The sequence below is a fragment of the Acanthochromis polyacanthus genome, chromosome 5 (genome assembly GCF_021347895.1).
Source record: "Acanthochromis polyacanthus isolate Apoly-LR-REF ecotype Palm Island chromosome 5, KAUST_Apoly_ChrSc, whole genome shotgun sequence".
In the NCBI taxonomy this organism is placed as follows: domain Eukaryota; kingdom Metazoa; phylum Chordata; class Actinopteri; family Pomacentridae; genus Acanthochromis; species Acanthochromis polyacanthus.
Genome location: NC_067117.1, coordinates 3587781 through 3602147, shown reverse-complemented (window position 1 = coordinate 3602147; position 14367 = coordinate 3587781). Strand labels below are relative to the sequence as shown.

Genomic DNA, 14367 nt, shown 5'->3' with positions numbered 1-14367 from the left:
ATCCTGATACCAAATCTTGATATAAACGAGCATTTCATTGTCTCTAACTTGTTCTGACCAACCGCCTATCAACATGCTAATATGAGCCTTGAAGGTTTACCCAGAATGCACCTTTTTTCCCCTCAACTTGTCTAGAATGACTCAAAAATTGTGCTAAATGAGTCAAACGACATCCAAAATAAATCCCAAACTCACCTAAAATAATCCAAACCATCTCCAAAATTACAATTTTTTTTACCCAAATGTCAAAAACTTCTCCAAAATAACCAAAAATTGTCAAAATGTTGGTCAGAAAATTATCCTTTCATTGTCTACAATTTGTTCTGACCAACCTCCTGTCACACATGCTGATATGAGCCATCAAAGTTTGCCAAGAACCCTTTTTAAAAAAAAATTCACTGTTGAATTATCAGAAAATAGAAACACTAGTTCTAGTACTAACATGAAGGTATAGTAATAACATGTGGGACTAGTACTAACATGTAGTTCTGGTACTCACATGAAAAGTGATGGAAAAAGTACTAAAGTGATACATTTGGGCCCACTTCTATGTACTTCAAGGGTCTGTAACTCTGAAAATATTCACAATTTGAAGGTAAAACTTTGCATGACTTAATTAAACAAACTGAAGTTACTGTAGATAAAGAATCATCTGATTCTGAGGGTGTCAGAGGGAGCTTTAATCAGTTTTGGTTAGTTTTATGTGCAATAATCTTGTTGTATTTACATGTAGTAGCAGCATCTGACCACTGGGCGGAGACACTTCCCACGGCATCATCATGGTCATCAAAGATCTGATAAGTTAGTGAAGATGTTCCCCTCCGTAACTAATTCTTCATCATCTGCTGTGTCGCTTTCACTGTTGTTTTCATTTTGTAGTATTATCGATGTTATTTTGCCACAATACTTAAAAGGAGCCAGATAATTTGCCATTAATATTACAAGCAATATGACAAGCTATGTGTTTTTTATTTTCCATCAATTTCTCCAGTGAGTGATCAGTTATAATAATAATCATAATAATAATAATGTGCTTGTTCTTCTTCTTCTTCTTATTATTATTATTATTATTACTAATATTATTACTGTTATTGCTTCCCAATAAGGAAGTTGATCATTTTTAAAATTATCACCACTTTTTGAAGAGTTTTTTTTTCTTTGGTGGGGGATCAGTAAAGTTGATCTAACTGATTGTTATTTATTTATTTATTTATTGTAATTTCCTTCAATAAGGGAATAATCTTACAGTATATGATCTTATTTCAATTTATCACCACTGTTTGTTTGTGTTTTTATGAATTTACCTGGTTAAGTGATCATTAAAGTTTGTCTGAACTTCTCTTATAATACTTTTTTTTTGGTAAATAAAATATCCTCGGGGAAGGATCAGTAAAGTTTATATCTTTTAATACGCTTTTTCCAAACTTGGGTTTATTGTTTTTCTTGGGTGCTCGGTGTTTATGATGAAGTGATCACTCTTCATTTTGCGCCTCTTTGTTACATCTGTCTGCGCATGCGTGGTTGTAACTGCCGGTTCACGGTGTTTATGTCCGGTTAACGGCACGTTGTCAGAGCCTCCCGTTGGGTCACAGGTAAGTCCGGCTGCTCTGCTGCTGCTACTGTTTGAGGTAACGACAACAACAAACAAGTAAACAACAGTTTACCGACCGTTGGCCGGTTAGCTCACAGTTAGCAGCTAACGGGGCTAAAGCTAAAGTCCGTCAATTTCCGGTTTGACCGCTGAAGGTTGAAGCTGCTCAGTTTGTTTAAGAGAAAAGTTTGTCTGTTAATGTCAGATTTGTAAATAGTTTAGAAGATTTCACAATTAGCTACAGATTTAGCTGCTAGCTAAGTTTGCCATTAGCTCCTGTATAGTAACAGTTTATTTATTTGTGAGTTTTCTTCCTTTAAGTTTCATAAACAAACATTGAAGTGGTTTAGTTTTTAAAGGTCAACATTTAACACTGACAGCAAGTTTTTAAATTATGTATAATTTGACCATTGCTCGTATATATTTGGTTTTCGGTGTATTTTTCACCTAAAACCAGATATTATTTATTGCTGTGGTTCAACATTATGCAACCGCTAAACTTAGTTTAGACCTAAAGTTGACTAGATTGTCTTAAACAGGCTAAAGACTCTTCAAAATACAGTCTGTAATTTCTTAAACATTTATTCTATTTTTGACAATTCAAACAAAGGGGAGATATTATCATTTTTCTTGTATTTTGACCACATTAGATCAGGTCTAGATCTATAATCTTTGTATTTAGACTAGTTAAACCTGGACCAGTTTATGCCAGAAAGGCTGAAGACTCTAGGAAATGTTCGACTCATTTTCCAAGCAAAGATGCCAAAACATCTCCAGTTTTATCTCCTGAAATGTTATTTATTGTTAAAATGAAAGAAGACTGAATATTTTAGAGATTTGTTTTTTTATTAGTAGTTAAAAATTCAAGTTTGAAGTGAAACGGTTGGTTTTTGTCCTGTACTTTATTGACTTAAAACGCCAGCTCAGTTTCAGCTCCGTCATCGTCCTTCTGATCTTGAGCGTTTTGTTTATCAGTTTGCAGTCAGCCGGTCGACCTGCCGAGTCGTTTTAATAGAATGCATGCCGTCGACCAGAAGGAAGAGTCAGTTTTCCAGCGAGTCGTGTTGAAGAACGCATCGCCGTTCCACTACATGAAGGTCCACCTGTGAGTTTCTTCTTTTACCAGTTTTTAAAGTTAGCGAAGGTGAGGTTTTGGTTCATGCACTTCGTCTTCTAACATTTTATTAACAAAACTAATTGATTTATTGTTACAAAATGAGCAGCAGGTGAATCAGTAATGAAAATATTTACTTGCTTTCACTAACAGGAGGTCTGAAACGGCTTATTTTTGGTTGTTTTTCATTTTATTTTGGTCGTTTTACATGTTTTGCTCATCCTGTTTCATCTTTTTACTGAATTTTGTGGTTCTCTTTCATCTTCTGTGGTTGTTTATTTATCCTATTTTGGTCATTTTACATCTTGTTGTGGCAGTTTTTGATCCAATATAGGTCTTTTTATACCTTTTTGTGGTTGTTTTTTCATCCTGCTTAAATGTTTTTATGGTTGTTTTACATATTTTTGTGATACTTTTGTGGTCCTTTGTCATTCCCCTTTGGTCATTTTGGATCTTTTTGGTGGTCGACACGTTTCCTTTTGGTCAGTTTACATGTTTTTCTGGGGCTTTTTTGTCATGTTTTAGTAATTTCACATTTTTAGTGGTCATTTATTATTTTACTTAGGTTTTTTTATGTCAAATTGTGTTAATTTTCCGTCTTGTTTTGGTCGTTTTACATGTTTTCATGGCCATTTTTTATCCTGTTTTTGTCAGATAACTTCTTTTGTGGTTGTTTTTTTGTTCTTTTTTGGCTGTTTGTGTGTTTTTGTGGTTGTTTTTTATTCTTCTTTGGTCATGTTACGTGTTTTTTTTGTTGTTGTTTATTGTTTATGGTCTTATTTTGGTCTGTTTTATATTTTCTGGTTGTTTTCCACTTTATTTCTGGTCTTTTTCCATCTCTATGTGCATGTTTTTCATGCCATTTAAATCTTTCTACGGTTGTTTTTCTTCTGTCTTTGGTTATTTAACGTCTTTTGACTTGCCTCTGTCTAAATCTTCTCTTCTGTTAGCGTGCTGGAGAATGAGACGACCAGACTGACTGCAGTAGAACTGAAACACTTCATCATCAGCGGCCTGAAGACTCTGCATGGAGAGGTGAGATCAATGATCTGCCGGTTTGATCGTTTTGCATCTTTTTGTTGATGTTTTTCCCTCACACGTGTATATTTGTGTGCTTCAGGTGGGAGCAGCTCTGAACGTTGACGTGTTGAAGTACGATGACGACACCTTGACCGCTCTTCTTCGTGTTAGCAGCAGGTGAGCTTCAGTCTCAGCGGCAGGATGGGTAGAACATTTCACTCATCCAAACCGCTTGTTCCAGGTGAAGGAGTGTCGTACTAGCTTCATGCTGTAATGTGTGTCTTTTCAGGGGCTTAGTGAAGCTGTGGAGCTCCTTGACTCTGCTGGGATCCTACCAGAACCAGGCCTGTGCCTTCAGAGTGCTGCAGGTCAGCAGATTTACTTTATTTACTGATGGTCAGGTTCAGTATCGTCAGAATTATCACTGTGGTGTGTCTGAAGTTCATCCACAACAAGAAACAAACACTTGTTTGCCTCAAAGAAATCAAATTGAACATTTATTCCAATTTTAAGTTTAGATTTTGTTCATTTTTACGACCGAACAGACGAGTAGTTGAAGCTCTTCAGTGACAGATACGTGTCCACTTTGGCGTCTCTTTGTGTTTTTTCCTTCACATTGAAGCTATCAGCTGTAAAAAGCTGACCGCCCATCCTGACAACACCCCTCCATGAAGCATATCTCTGCTGCACACAAACAAAAACAGAAGTTAGACTGAATGAAACAGAAACAAACACGTCTTTGATCTGGGATTCACTCAGCTTTCACTTTCACTCACATGTTCCTCATTAGAAATGTTCTCACGTCCTCATTTTAGTGAAGTTAAAACTGCATTCGATGGTTCATTACTGCTGCGTTTCACAGAGAGAAACTCTACATCTCATCTGGTTTAGTTTTAAATGAGTGTCTCTGCAGTAAAAGTGTCTTAATTCTGTCATTTGAGGAACATAATCTCCTAAAACAGGCTAAAGTTATGCTATAATATCCTAAAACATAATAAACAGGATGGTCTTTTACAAATCAACAAACTCGATACACAGAATCAGGTGAGAAACTTCAGTTTGTACTCACAGTTCAATGGAATATATTTTTTTTAGCTTTCTGTATTAGATTTTTGGCACATTATCTTGACTTAATGCATTTATTTTTAGAAAAGAATTTCTCCTATTTTGGAAGTTTTAAGAGCAGATTAATGGTCGGTTTGTTTTCACGTTCATTTGCTGATAGTTTCTGGGCTGCATGATGTGGAAAAACTGAAACTGTGTTTGTTTTTCTGCTAAATGTTTAATGCAGTATGAAAAATACAGGAATTATCAGCAGATGACGGTCCGGTCTGTGGTTTGTTCTTCCCTCCTGTTCGACGATTTTGTGATTTTCTGTCAGTGTCACAAAATACATTTATTGTAAGAGCCAGTTAATGGGAAATTTATATAAAATCATAATTTAGATTGAAACTGTTTAAAATATGCTTAATTTCATTTTAAGGAATTCAGGATGATTGTTATATTTCATAGAATGAATAACTTAATCAATATAAAAAGAGAGTTTTATTTTGCAACGTAATTTTGGCTTCCACTACGTAATACGTGATTTGGTGTTGCCTTCATGCACGTTACGATTGCAGCTGGAGATGATGGAAGCAACACAGTTTTTTGACCGTCTGTGCCGAGCCTTTTAGTTTTTCTGTAAATGTATTTTTTGAGTTCTTCAAGTAAACATCTTAAAAGAAGACTTGTTTTCAGTCGAGTGATTCAAATACTGGTTGTTAGACAAGCTGCAAAGGTGGTACAACGAACCTTGAAGACAGAGAGTGCCACTACATTTATTAAAAAAACATTTAATTGAGAATCAGTTTTGCTGCACAGGAACATAATTTTGTGAGACTGAGTTTGTGCTGAGATTCAAACAGGATCATGAATGTTTTAAAGTTTCTCACAGGAAAATATTTAAACTCTTAGATCTGATCTTCTGCTCCACTAAAGTCCGTCTGTTCTTCTCGTGTTGCCTTCAGGTGTCTCCGTTCCTTCTGGCACTGTCGGGAAACAGTCGAGAGCTGCAGCTGGACTGAAGTCGGAGGAGCGATTGTTTTCTTCACCATGACGACCGCGTGGAGCCGAGCGTTCACCAGACCGTGGCTCCGCCTCTCCTCCATCGTGGCTCCTCAACCCGGCCGGCTGCTGCACGTCGGACAGAAAGCGTCACTGACCAAAGCCTTCTCCTCCAGCGACGTCCAGCTGTTCGCCGAGCTGACGGGCGACACCAACCCGCTGCACCTGGACCCGGCCTACGCCAGAACCACGTCCTTCGAGACGCCCATCGTCCACGGCGTCCTCATCAACGGCCTGATCTCGGCCGTCCTCGGCACCAGGATGCCCGGCCGGGGCTGCGTCTTCCTGTACCAGGAGATCCGCTTCCCGGCGCCGCTCTACGTCGGGGAGGAGGTTCTGGCCGAGGCCGAGGTTTGCAAGATCAAGATGTCGTTCGCCTTCATCGCCGTGACGTGTTCGGTCAAAGACAAGGTGGTGATGGAGGGGGAGGTGATGGTGATGATGCCAGAGGAGTGAAACAAACATCAGCTTTTAGTTTGGATTTTTGATGTGATGGAACTCGTTTATTGAAGAAATGTTTAGAGACGATCAGCTGATGTTTATCTGAGTTCATCTCTGGACTGGATTTGGTTTCATGTGTGGAATAAAGATGCAAAGTTTGCTTTGAGTTGATCAAATCCTCCTTGGTTTTTTTTTTTTTTATTATTTTCAATCCTGAGCATTTGTTTTTTTTATGAAGCATGTTCAGCAAATGCAGACTTTCTTTGTGTCGACTCAACAAAACCTGGAACCTCAGTCAGAGGTCCAGCGGGTATCAGCTTTCTTCTTCTTCAGACTCTGTGTTTGCTTCCATAACAGAAGAGGTTTGACTTTTCTTATGTCCAAACTGCTCTGACGGTTTCAGGTTGTTTTAATAAAGAGATGTGAGGAATATAAACATTAATTACAGTAAAAATCAACACTTTTGCTGTAAATGAATCCAGAGATGAATGCTGACAGAAAACTGTGAACTCTGTAAGTTAATCTGTTTATTTTCTCAGTGACTCTCAGCTGCACATTAGAGCTCTGAAACTTTACACTTCATTCATTTAAACGTCAACATTTATGTCCGATTCTGTCCCATTGTGAAAGAGACGGGGAAATCTGTGGAGTGTTTGGATAAATTGAAGTTAAATTGATGTTATTGATTGAATATTTTCTGCTGTAAAAACCAACAGATGGATTAATTTTTTAAATCTTTGTTCCGTTTCCTGCAGTGAGCTCAACAGCAAATCAGGACCAAACATAAAAACATATTTATGTATTTTCCTCATCACTAGCTGAATATATGTGGGTTACCATGGCAACATCTAGTTATCCTGCTGCAGCTGTTTGATTACTGACTTCCAGCTCAACAGGTGTACAGATAAAACCTCAGCGGAGGATCTGAATCATCAGGAGAAGAATTAATGAAAGGGAGCTGATTTAAATCTGAACCTCCCCTCAGAGCAGGTTAACTGTGCAGCATCGGTTACCATGGAGATTTGGCTCATCAATATTCTACTAATATTGAACAGTTTTTTCTACATGCGGACATTCAGACCCTGTCCACTCAGTCGATGTTTTTAACTCCTGTCTGATGGCAGGAACAGAAAAGCAGGTAAAAGTTCATTTATACAAGAACCATATTGTACACAGTTGCTATTCAAAGCAGTGCAATATTTTAAATTAGTTAAATGAAATTGCTGATTGACAAAAACAGTGGCAAATTAAATTATGGGAAAAATAAAGTAAACAAAATGAAGAAAATTTATTACAACTGGATGATTGAAAGTGCAGATGCTTTAAACTAGATTCTATTAAATAAAAATGATAAAAGCAGAAAAAAAGTATTTAGCTTTCTTCTTAAAATAGCTGAAGTTGGCACAAATCTAAATTAAAAGAACAGCAATGTTTTAGTTCTTCAGCACTTTGGTTCCACTCTTCTTGTTTTAAAGTATGCGTAATAAATAAATTGAATTAACCGTGGAAGTAAATCTTTAATTTAATCTAATTTAATAATGTATTTTTCTCCTTTATTTTTCCTTTCAGTATCAAAAATTTTTCTGTTTTTCTGAACTCTGATAGTTTCTCCTCTGGACCAGCAGGGGGCGGTGGCATCGCATCACGTGGTTTCCCGTCATCCAATTAGAATAACAAATGAGCCCGATGACGTTCATCGGAGCCGCGCTTCCTGGTTACGGTGAATCTCGGCTAACTGTTAGCTCCCTCTGGTCCTCCGGTTCATGTTCATCGCGGCGGCTCCTCCGGGCGGTGACACACGGACGCTGACATCCAGACTGTCGCGGTAAATCCTTCGGGATGTCTTTCCGGGAGAAGCCGGCCCCCGGCAGGGTGCTGCTGGACGACACGGTTCCTCTGACGGCGGTGATCGAAGCCAGCCAGAACCTGCAGTCCCACACGGTGAGTGTTTACTGGAAATAACCACTGTTGAACCGGTGACAGTCCGTAGGAGTCACCGTAGCATCACCACCGGCCTCCCGATGCTCAGCAGGACGTCCCCGGTGTCGGTGTGTTTAAAATACGGCAAAGTTTTTTCCGAAGTGGACGTTAGAAGTGGATTCGCTGCGTCCCTGGTTCCATTATCGGACACCGCTGTCGGAGCTTCTCCTTTCCTGTTAATTATCTCTTTAACCACAAACCCCCGGCGGACACCGAACAGACTGGAGCTGTGAAACCGTATCTGGCCTCCTCCGGTCAGGTGACGGTGTGTTTGACAGCATGCTGCCTGGTGGGTTTACAGGGTGAATCCACTGACGGACAGCTGACCCTGGTGCCTCTGATTAAGCAATTCCCTGCTATGATGTAAACAGGAACCAAAATAAACACATTCATTACATTAATCCTTAAAAATATTTCACATTTTAAGCGAATCCAACTGAAAGTGTGTGCGTTTTGTCGAATTCGTAGTTTAAAATGGGATAAATGGTGGTTTTGAATTCTTTATTCTTCTACCAAACTCTGTAATAAAATGACTTGTTTTTATTAACTTCTCCCATCTACTGTTTAATGCTAACACTGTTGAGAGTCAGTTAGAAAGACTGAGATTTAACAAATACAAGCACCTTTTTGGTATGTAAGCTATCCCGATTTAAAGTAACACTTAGTATATGTCTATATTTTAATAAGTCTCATTTGTGAAAAGAATAACGTATTGAAATCCAGAGAAATATTAAATAATCGTATTTTTAAAATAGAGTTTGGCGCAGCTCGTCATAGCAGCAGCTGTTTATGAGGCAGCGTTGCTTTCAAATAATTTTAAAAAATGCTCTTAATTAGTGCCTGAAATAAGACGTGACGTTAAAATAAACAGTGTGACTTTAAATAAACGGGTAGTTTATGGCCGGATGTGGGTCCTCTGTCCGATAATAGGCGCACCGTGGTCGGTTTGTTGTTGACAGTTGATCAGCTGAACTAGCCAGTTAGCTTAGCATGGATCCATCGCTGCAGTTAAACACAATCAAACCGCCTATAACCCCTCTGGAGACGCTAGTGCTGATGTAAACAGTCATTAAATGTGTGTTTTCATACATTTCTGTGTTTTTAATGACACATTACTCAACTGTTTCTTTTGAATTCTCCAGCTAAGAGTTGAAACAAACCAAAAACCGCAGGTTTCTGTCATTTAGGGAAACAGGTCCTGCAGGTTTCATGATGCTTAATGTGTCAGAAGACTTTGCAGAATGTCTCAAATTAATGCAAAAGTCTCTGATTATTGATTATGCACTGTAGCTATCGAGACAGCACATTTCCACCTATTCCAAAGCACCTTACTTTGAGAGAAAATATAAAAAATATAGGCATAAACTTTACCTCCCAACGACATTAATCAGGCAGCATTCATAGTTTCAAGCCCCTCTTATGTGTCTGTTTATTTCACTGATCTGATAGCAGCGCTCTAATTTTAAATCTGAACGTCTACTCGACTCCGAGAGACGGTTAATAGAAGCATCTTAAGGCGGATTACTGTCGACTGAGTCTGTATAATTAGTATAAAATTAGAAAACCTCAGTGTGACCTATAGAATAATGAACATAAACTGCATCTGGAGAGGAAAACTGCGTTTAAATTAAACTTTTTTTTTTTGCCATTTTCCAGCAAATTAATGAAAGTTTCACGTGTTTCCAGAATGCATCTTTTAATTTTTCAGCTCAGATTTATGCAGATGTGGTTGAATTCACTTTTACTCTATGACTCCTGGTTTTATGCTGTTCTAAACGGGCTGTTTTAGTGTCTTTTAATGCAGCTTGAGGAAGGAAACTCTCTCTGTCTGTGACAACGCTGAGCAAAACCGTTAAAACATGGCAGCTGGCTTGATTTATATCTTCTGACTTTCTCTCCAAGGATCATTTTTAGTGAAAATATGTGTGAATTTGCCGCTTTTGTCGTTTTTAACTCCTGTGTTTGGTGAGGACGTTATAACATCTGTATTTTAGCTTCAGAGCAGCAGCTTGGCAATGAATTAATGTGTCGTTTGAATGAATTTCAGTCACTGTTTCATCCTCGTTCTGCTGTCTGACAACAGAAACAAAAAAATCTGTAAATGAGAGCAGCTTAATTGTGATTTCAGTTTATTTAAAATACAATATAAGTGAGCACAGAGAGCAGGAGAGAAGCTAACAGATGCTAACAGCAGCTTCAACATGAAAACACAGTGACACACCCAGTCCATGTTTATTGTCTTAAATTTATAAGAGCTCTGACCATCAAAGCTACTGTTAGCCACATTAGCCAACAAGCTAACACAGTGGGGACATTAGCATCAATAATAATCTACTGGGTGTTCAGTTCCTCAGATGCTGTCAGTGCATGAAGACTCTTGTGTTTATTCTTACAGCAGAACATTTGGTGAGTTTTTAGACATTTTAGAGTTTTAACAGAAGCAGCTGTAGAGAATAAATAAACGCATTTATAAAACCCTCAACTGGCTTTATATGATACCTTAAAGAAAGACTGAGTGGATTAAATGGTGACAGCAAAGATTAGAGGGAAAAAGTTGGCAAGGAAGGATTCCAAAGAGCGATCGGATGTCAAGGATTGAAAAGAAACTGATCTGAGCTGGAAAACCTTCATGAAAAATGTGTTGTTTTGTTGTTTTTGTCGTGCTGAGAAGTGATCCGAGGACTTGAGCTGTTTCCGTCTGAACAAGTTCAGGATTACAGCCGAACCCAGAGAGTTACATCACGACTCTGAGAGGATTAGAATAAAGGAAAACTCCGGTTCTTTTTCTCATGTTTCACGAAAGCGTCGTGACTCAGCAGCTTAACTGCAGAAACCAGAACAGAACAAACAGATCCTCAACTCAACTGTGTCTTCTGAAGCTTTTATCTGGAAATGAAAGTGAAAGTAAAATGTTTGATTCATGTTCAGCCTGGCATTTGTTTTTCTTCAGTGTAATGAACATTAATACAACCTCAGTAAAGTTAATGCTGGGACTAAATGCTGAAAACATCTGCAGGTTTTAATAATTTATATTATTTTAAGTGAATCTTTCAGTCATTTAGTTATAGAACATTTTATACAAGCAATATGTAGCAGATGAAAGTTATAAAAATACAATAAAATGATACAAACAACATGCTGTAAATGAAAAACACATGAATTGAGGAAGAAAGGAAAGGAAATACTTTCCTATTTAATGCAGGCAATAAGGAAACACCAGATAAGATAAAAATGAAATAAAGTAAGATAAAAACAAATACAATATCTATTATTAAAATATATAGATAGCTGACAGGAAAAAAAACAAGTCAAAATTCATAAAAACAAAACAATAAATCATAAAAATGAAGTCATGAGTGATAAATTAAATATGTAAATAAATAGAGAAATCAATAAATTATTTCAGAAAATATAAATCTAATTTAATAATATAATATTTCTGTAATATTGTTTAATTTAGCTGTAATAATTGTATACTGTAAATATAACTAATAATAATTCTAATTATTATAATTACATATTTACAATGTTATTAATGTGATGATATTAATTGTTTATTTGATCATATATAATATTTAGTAAATAAATAAAAATCATCAAATCAGTTAAAAAGTCTGAGTGGAATAGTTGTAATGTGCAAAGAGCAAATGTTGAATTTTTTTGTTTAGTTGTGATAAAATAAAATCAAGTTGTCATTTTACAATAAAAATTCACCGTTTTTAATTTTCGTAAACATAAAATGTGATTAGATCGGATCATGTGTAGTTATTACGGTTTCTGAATTTGAAAACTGCAGCAAAAATCCAAAAATCTTCAGTTTATATCGCAGAGGAGGAAATATTTAATTGAGAAAAGCTGGAATTAGAAGAATTTGAGTCAAAAACAACTCAAACTGACTAAGAATTACTTTCTTAATCGACAACTAATCAGCTAATCGTTGCTCGTTTAGCTGTGGCTGATTGGTGAGTTTTATTTTGGAGACTCTGGTTTTATTTCCTGACGGAGAATTTAAAAGAGTTTTTTGTGGTAATGTATTTGTCTGGATTAATAACCGGCGTGTTTTCGTGTGTCTGCAGGAGTACATCATCCGAGTGCAGAGGGGCGTGTCCTCAGACAACAGCTGGCAGGTAAACGCACCAATCACAGCCCGGTACACTCACCTGAACGGGAAGCAGCTGTTTGTTTGTTTGTTTGGCACAAAGTTCAGGAAGGAGCAGAAAATATGCAAACTATTTACTGAGTTTCCTTCTTCTGGCTCCGTTCTGTGTTTTAATTTGGTTTATTACGTCCTGAAGAAACCGGTTTTAGGTTTGAGTTGGAAGAACTAGAAATGTGAATGTGTTCACTTTATTTACCAACAGTCCTGTGCAATATATTGTCAGAATCAGCTTTAATGGCCAAGTACGTACACAACATACAAGGGATTTGGTTGTGTTGGTGTCACCCTAGGAATATGGAAGAGAATAATAAAAATAAAGAAACCATAGAAGGAAGAAGAGGGGAAGAAATAGCAGTAATAAAATGAATATGATACAATGTAAACAGATATTTAAAAGCTAAAAAAGAAGTTAATTAACAAGGGTAATAAATAGGAACATGAAAACCTGCAAAGAAACATTTATTTAGAAGTGGACATAGTGAAATAGTGATTTATGTTTCCTTCTTTAGACAAAACTGCTGCTGGTTTTGTTTTGTTCACCTTTGAAAAACAGGTTATCTGTAAAAACACACACACACACACACACACACACACACACACACACACACACACACACACAATAATGAAACAATTTCTCAGCACGAGAATCTGTACAATCATGGAGAATCATCAAGTGTTCATTTTTCCAACAGGCCTTGAACTACTCACATGTCCTGAAATCCAACCTTTAAGCTGGGAAACAATTTTATTCTACATGTTTTATATTTTTTTAAAAATCAACAAAAAACACACAATTTGCTTGAATCAAATTCTGTAAAAAACAAAAAAATCCTGGAATCTTTAATGGAACCATGAAGCCTTTAAACTCGGCTGTGACCAACGGTAACGTGACGGAAAATCAGCGACTTTTCAGCTGAACTGCAGGCAGTGTTCATGCAAATCTGAGGAAAAAGTGTAAAGAATTAAAATGCTAATAGTTAAATATCTATCGTGGGTAGAGTCACTGTTATTAAAGTATAGATGACACTTTGACAAATGTTCTTAGATGCTGATTTAAGATTTTTTCAGCTTTTTATAATTACATATGTAAAGATATTCTTCTGTAGTTTTATCCTTTTTTTATTCTAACTGTATAATTCTGCACAGAAGTAATTTCTAAGTTCTCTGTTCTGTTTTTGTAGAAGTGCAGGACTTTATATTGTAGAGAAAAATTAACCAGTAGTGAAGAAAAGTGCGACATTAGCAAAAAAAACACAAGAAAGATTGGAGTTCAGAGGGTTGAAGTTGCAGAAACATCCACAGCCAGCCTTTAATCAACTTTATTTTTGTGTTTACCAAACTTATTGTCGTGAAATAATTGTTAGATTAATTGTGAAATAAACGTTATATTTCCAAGGTTTTAAAGGGATTTAAAGATGTCCGGCTGACTGATGTGTGTTTGTTGCAGGTGATTCGACGCTACAGCGACTTTGACGTCCTCAACAGCAGCCTGATGGTGAGTTTATGTTTAATTCGACACACAGATGAACTAAAGAAAGTCTGAAATATTTCTACTGACATTTATCAGCACCTGAACACCTGGTCTCAGCAGGAGAACTACAAATGTTTAAAAAATGATTCCTAGAGATAACTAAAGTCTACAAGCTGTGACGTTTTTAAGACTATCTCAGATCTGCTCAACGTGAAACCGTAGAGTTTCTATGTGTGTTTAAGGTTTTCTGTTTGGAGAATTTACACAAATCGACGCTCTTTCAGCTCAGCATTGGTCAATCCTTCCTGTTTGAGAAAGCTCCGTTACCACAACTCTCCTGTTGCTGAGAGAAATCTGAGCTGCTGCTGTTGGAGGAGTTTTAGTGCAGTTTGTTTCTACTGATCAGATCAGCTGTTCAGGTTCACTCTGCAGGTTTTTGTCTCACAAAATCAGCTCAGAGTGACTTTCAAGGCCCCCAAAAAGTG

General features: G+C 37.1%; 3 protein-coding genes across 5 annotated transcripts in view; all 3 read left to right on the top strand.

The window, feature by feature from the left end:
* Positions 1-1500: 1500 nt before the first annotated feature.
* On the top strand, positions 1501-5880 carry rpp14 (ribonuclease P/MRP 14 subunit). Of its 2 annotated transcripts, none has more exons than XM_022219641.2 (6): positions 1501-1592; positions 2567-2696; positions 3656-3740; positions 3826-3902; positions 4015-4093; positions 5735-5880. In XM_022219641.2, the coding sequence occupies exons 2-6, from the start codon at positions 2608-2610 to the stop codon at positions 5789-5791; spliced, it is 387 nt and encodes a 128-aa protein (XP_022075333.1). In that variant the 5' UTR covers positions 1501-1592; positions 2567-2607; the 3' UTR covers positions 5792-5880. The 2 variants fall into 2 exon arrangements, with proteins under 2 accessions (XP_022075333.1, XP_022075334.1); XM_022219642.2 differs by having other exon boundaries at positions 1548-1628.
* On the top strand, positions 5820-6438 carry LOC110969550 (hydroxyacyl-thioester dehydratase type 2, mitochondrial-like). Its single transcript, XM_022219639.2, has one exon. It carries the CDS (start codon positions 5820-5822, stop codon positions 6285-6287), a length of 468 nt encoding a protein of 155 aa, XP_022075331.2. The 3' UTR covers positions 6288-6438.
* A 636-nt stretch (positions 6439-7074) lies between these two features.
* Positions 7075-14367, top strand: part of pxk (PX domain containing serine/threonine kinase) — a 35725-nt gene continuing 28432 nt past the window's right edge. For both annotated transcript variants that reach the window (XM_051947901.1, XM_051947902.1), the window contains exons 1-3: positions 7075-8213; positions 12329-12379; positions 13859-13906. In XM_051947901.1, coding sequence (XP_051803861.1) covers positions 8112-8213; positions 12329-12379; positions 13859-13906 — 201 coding nt within the window. In that variant the 5' untranslated portion in view covers positions 7075-8111. The remainder of the gene's footprint in view (positions 8214-12328; positions 12380-13858; positions 13907-14367) is intronic.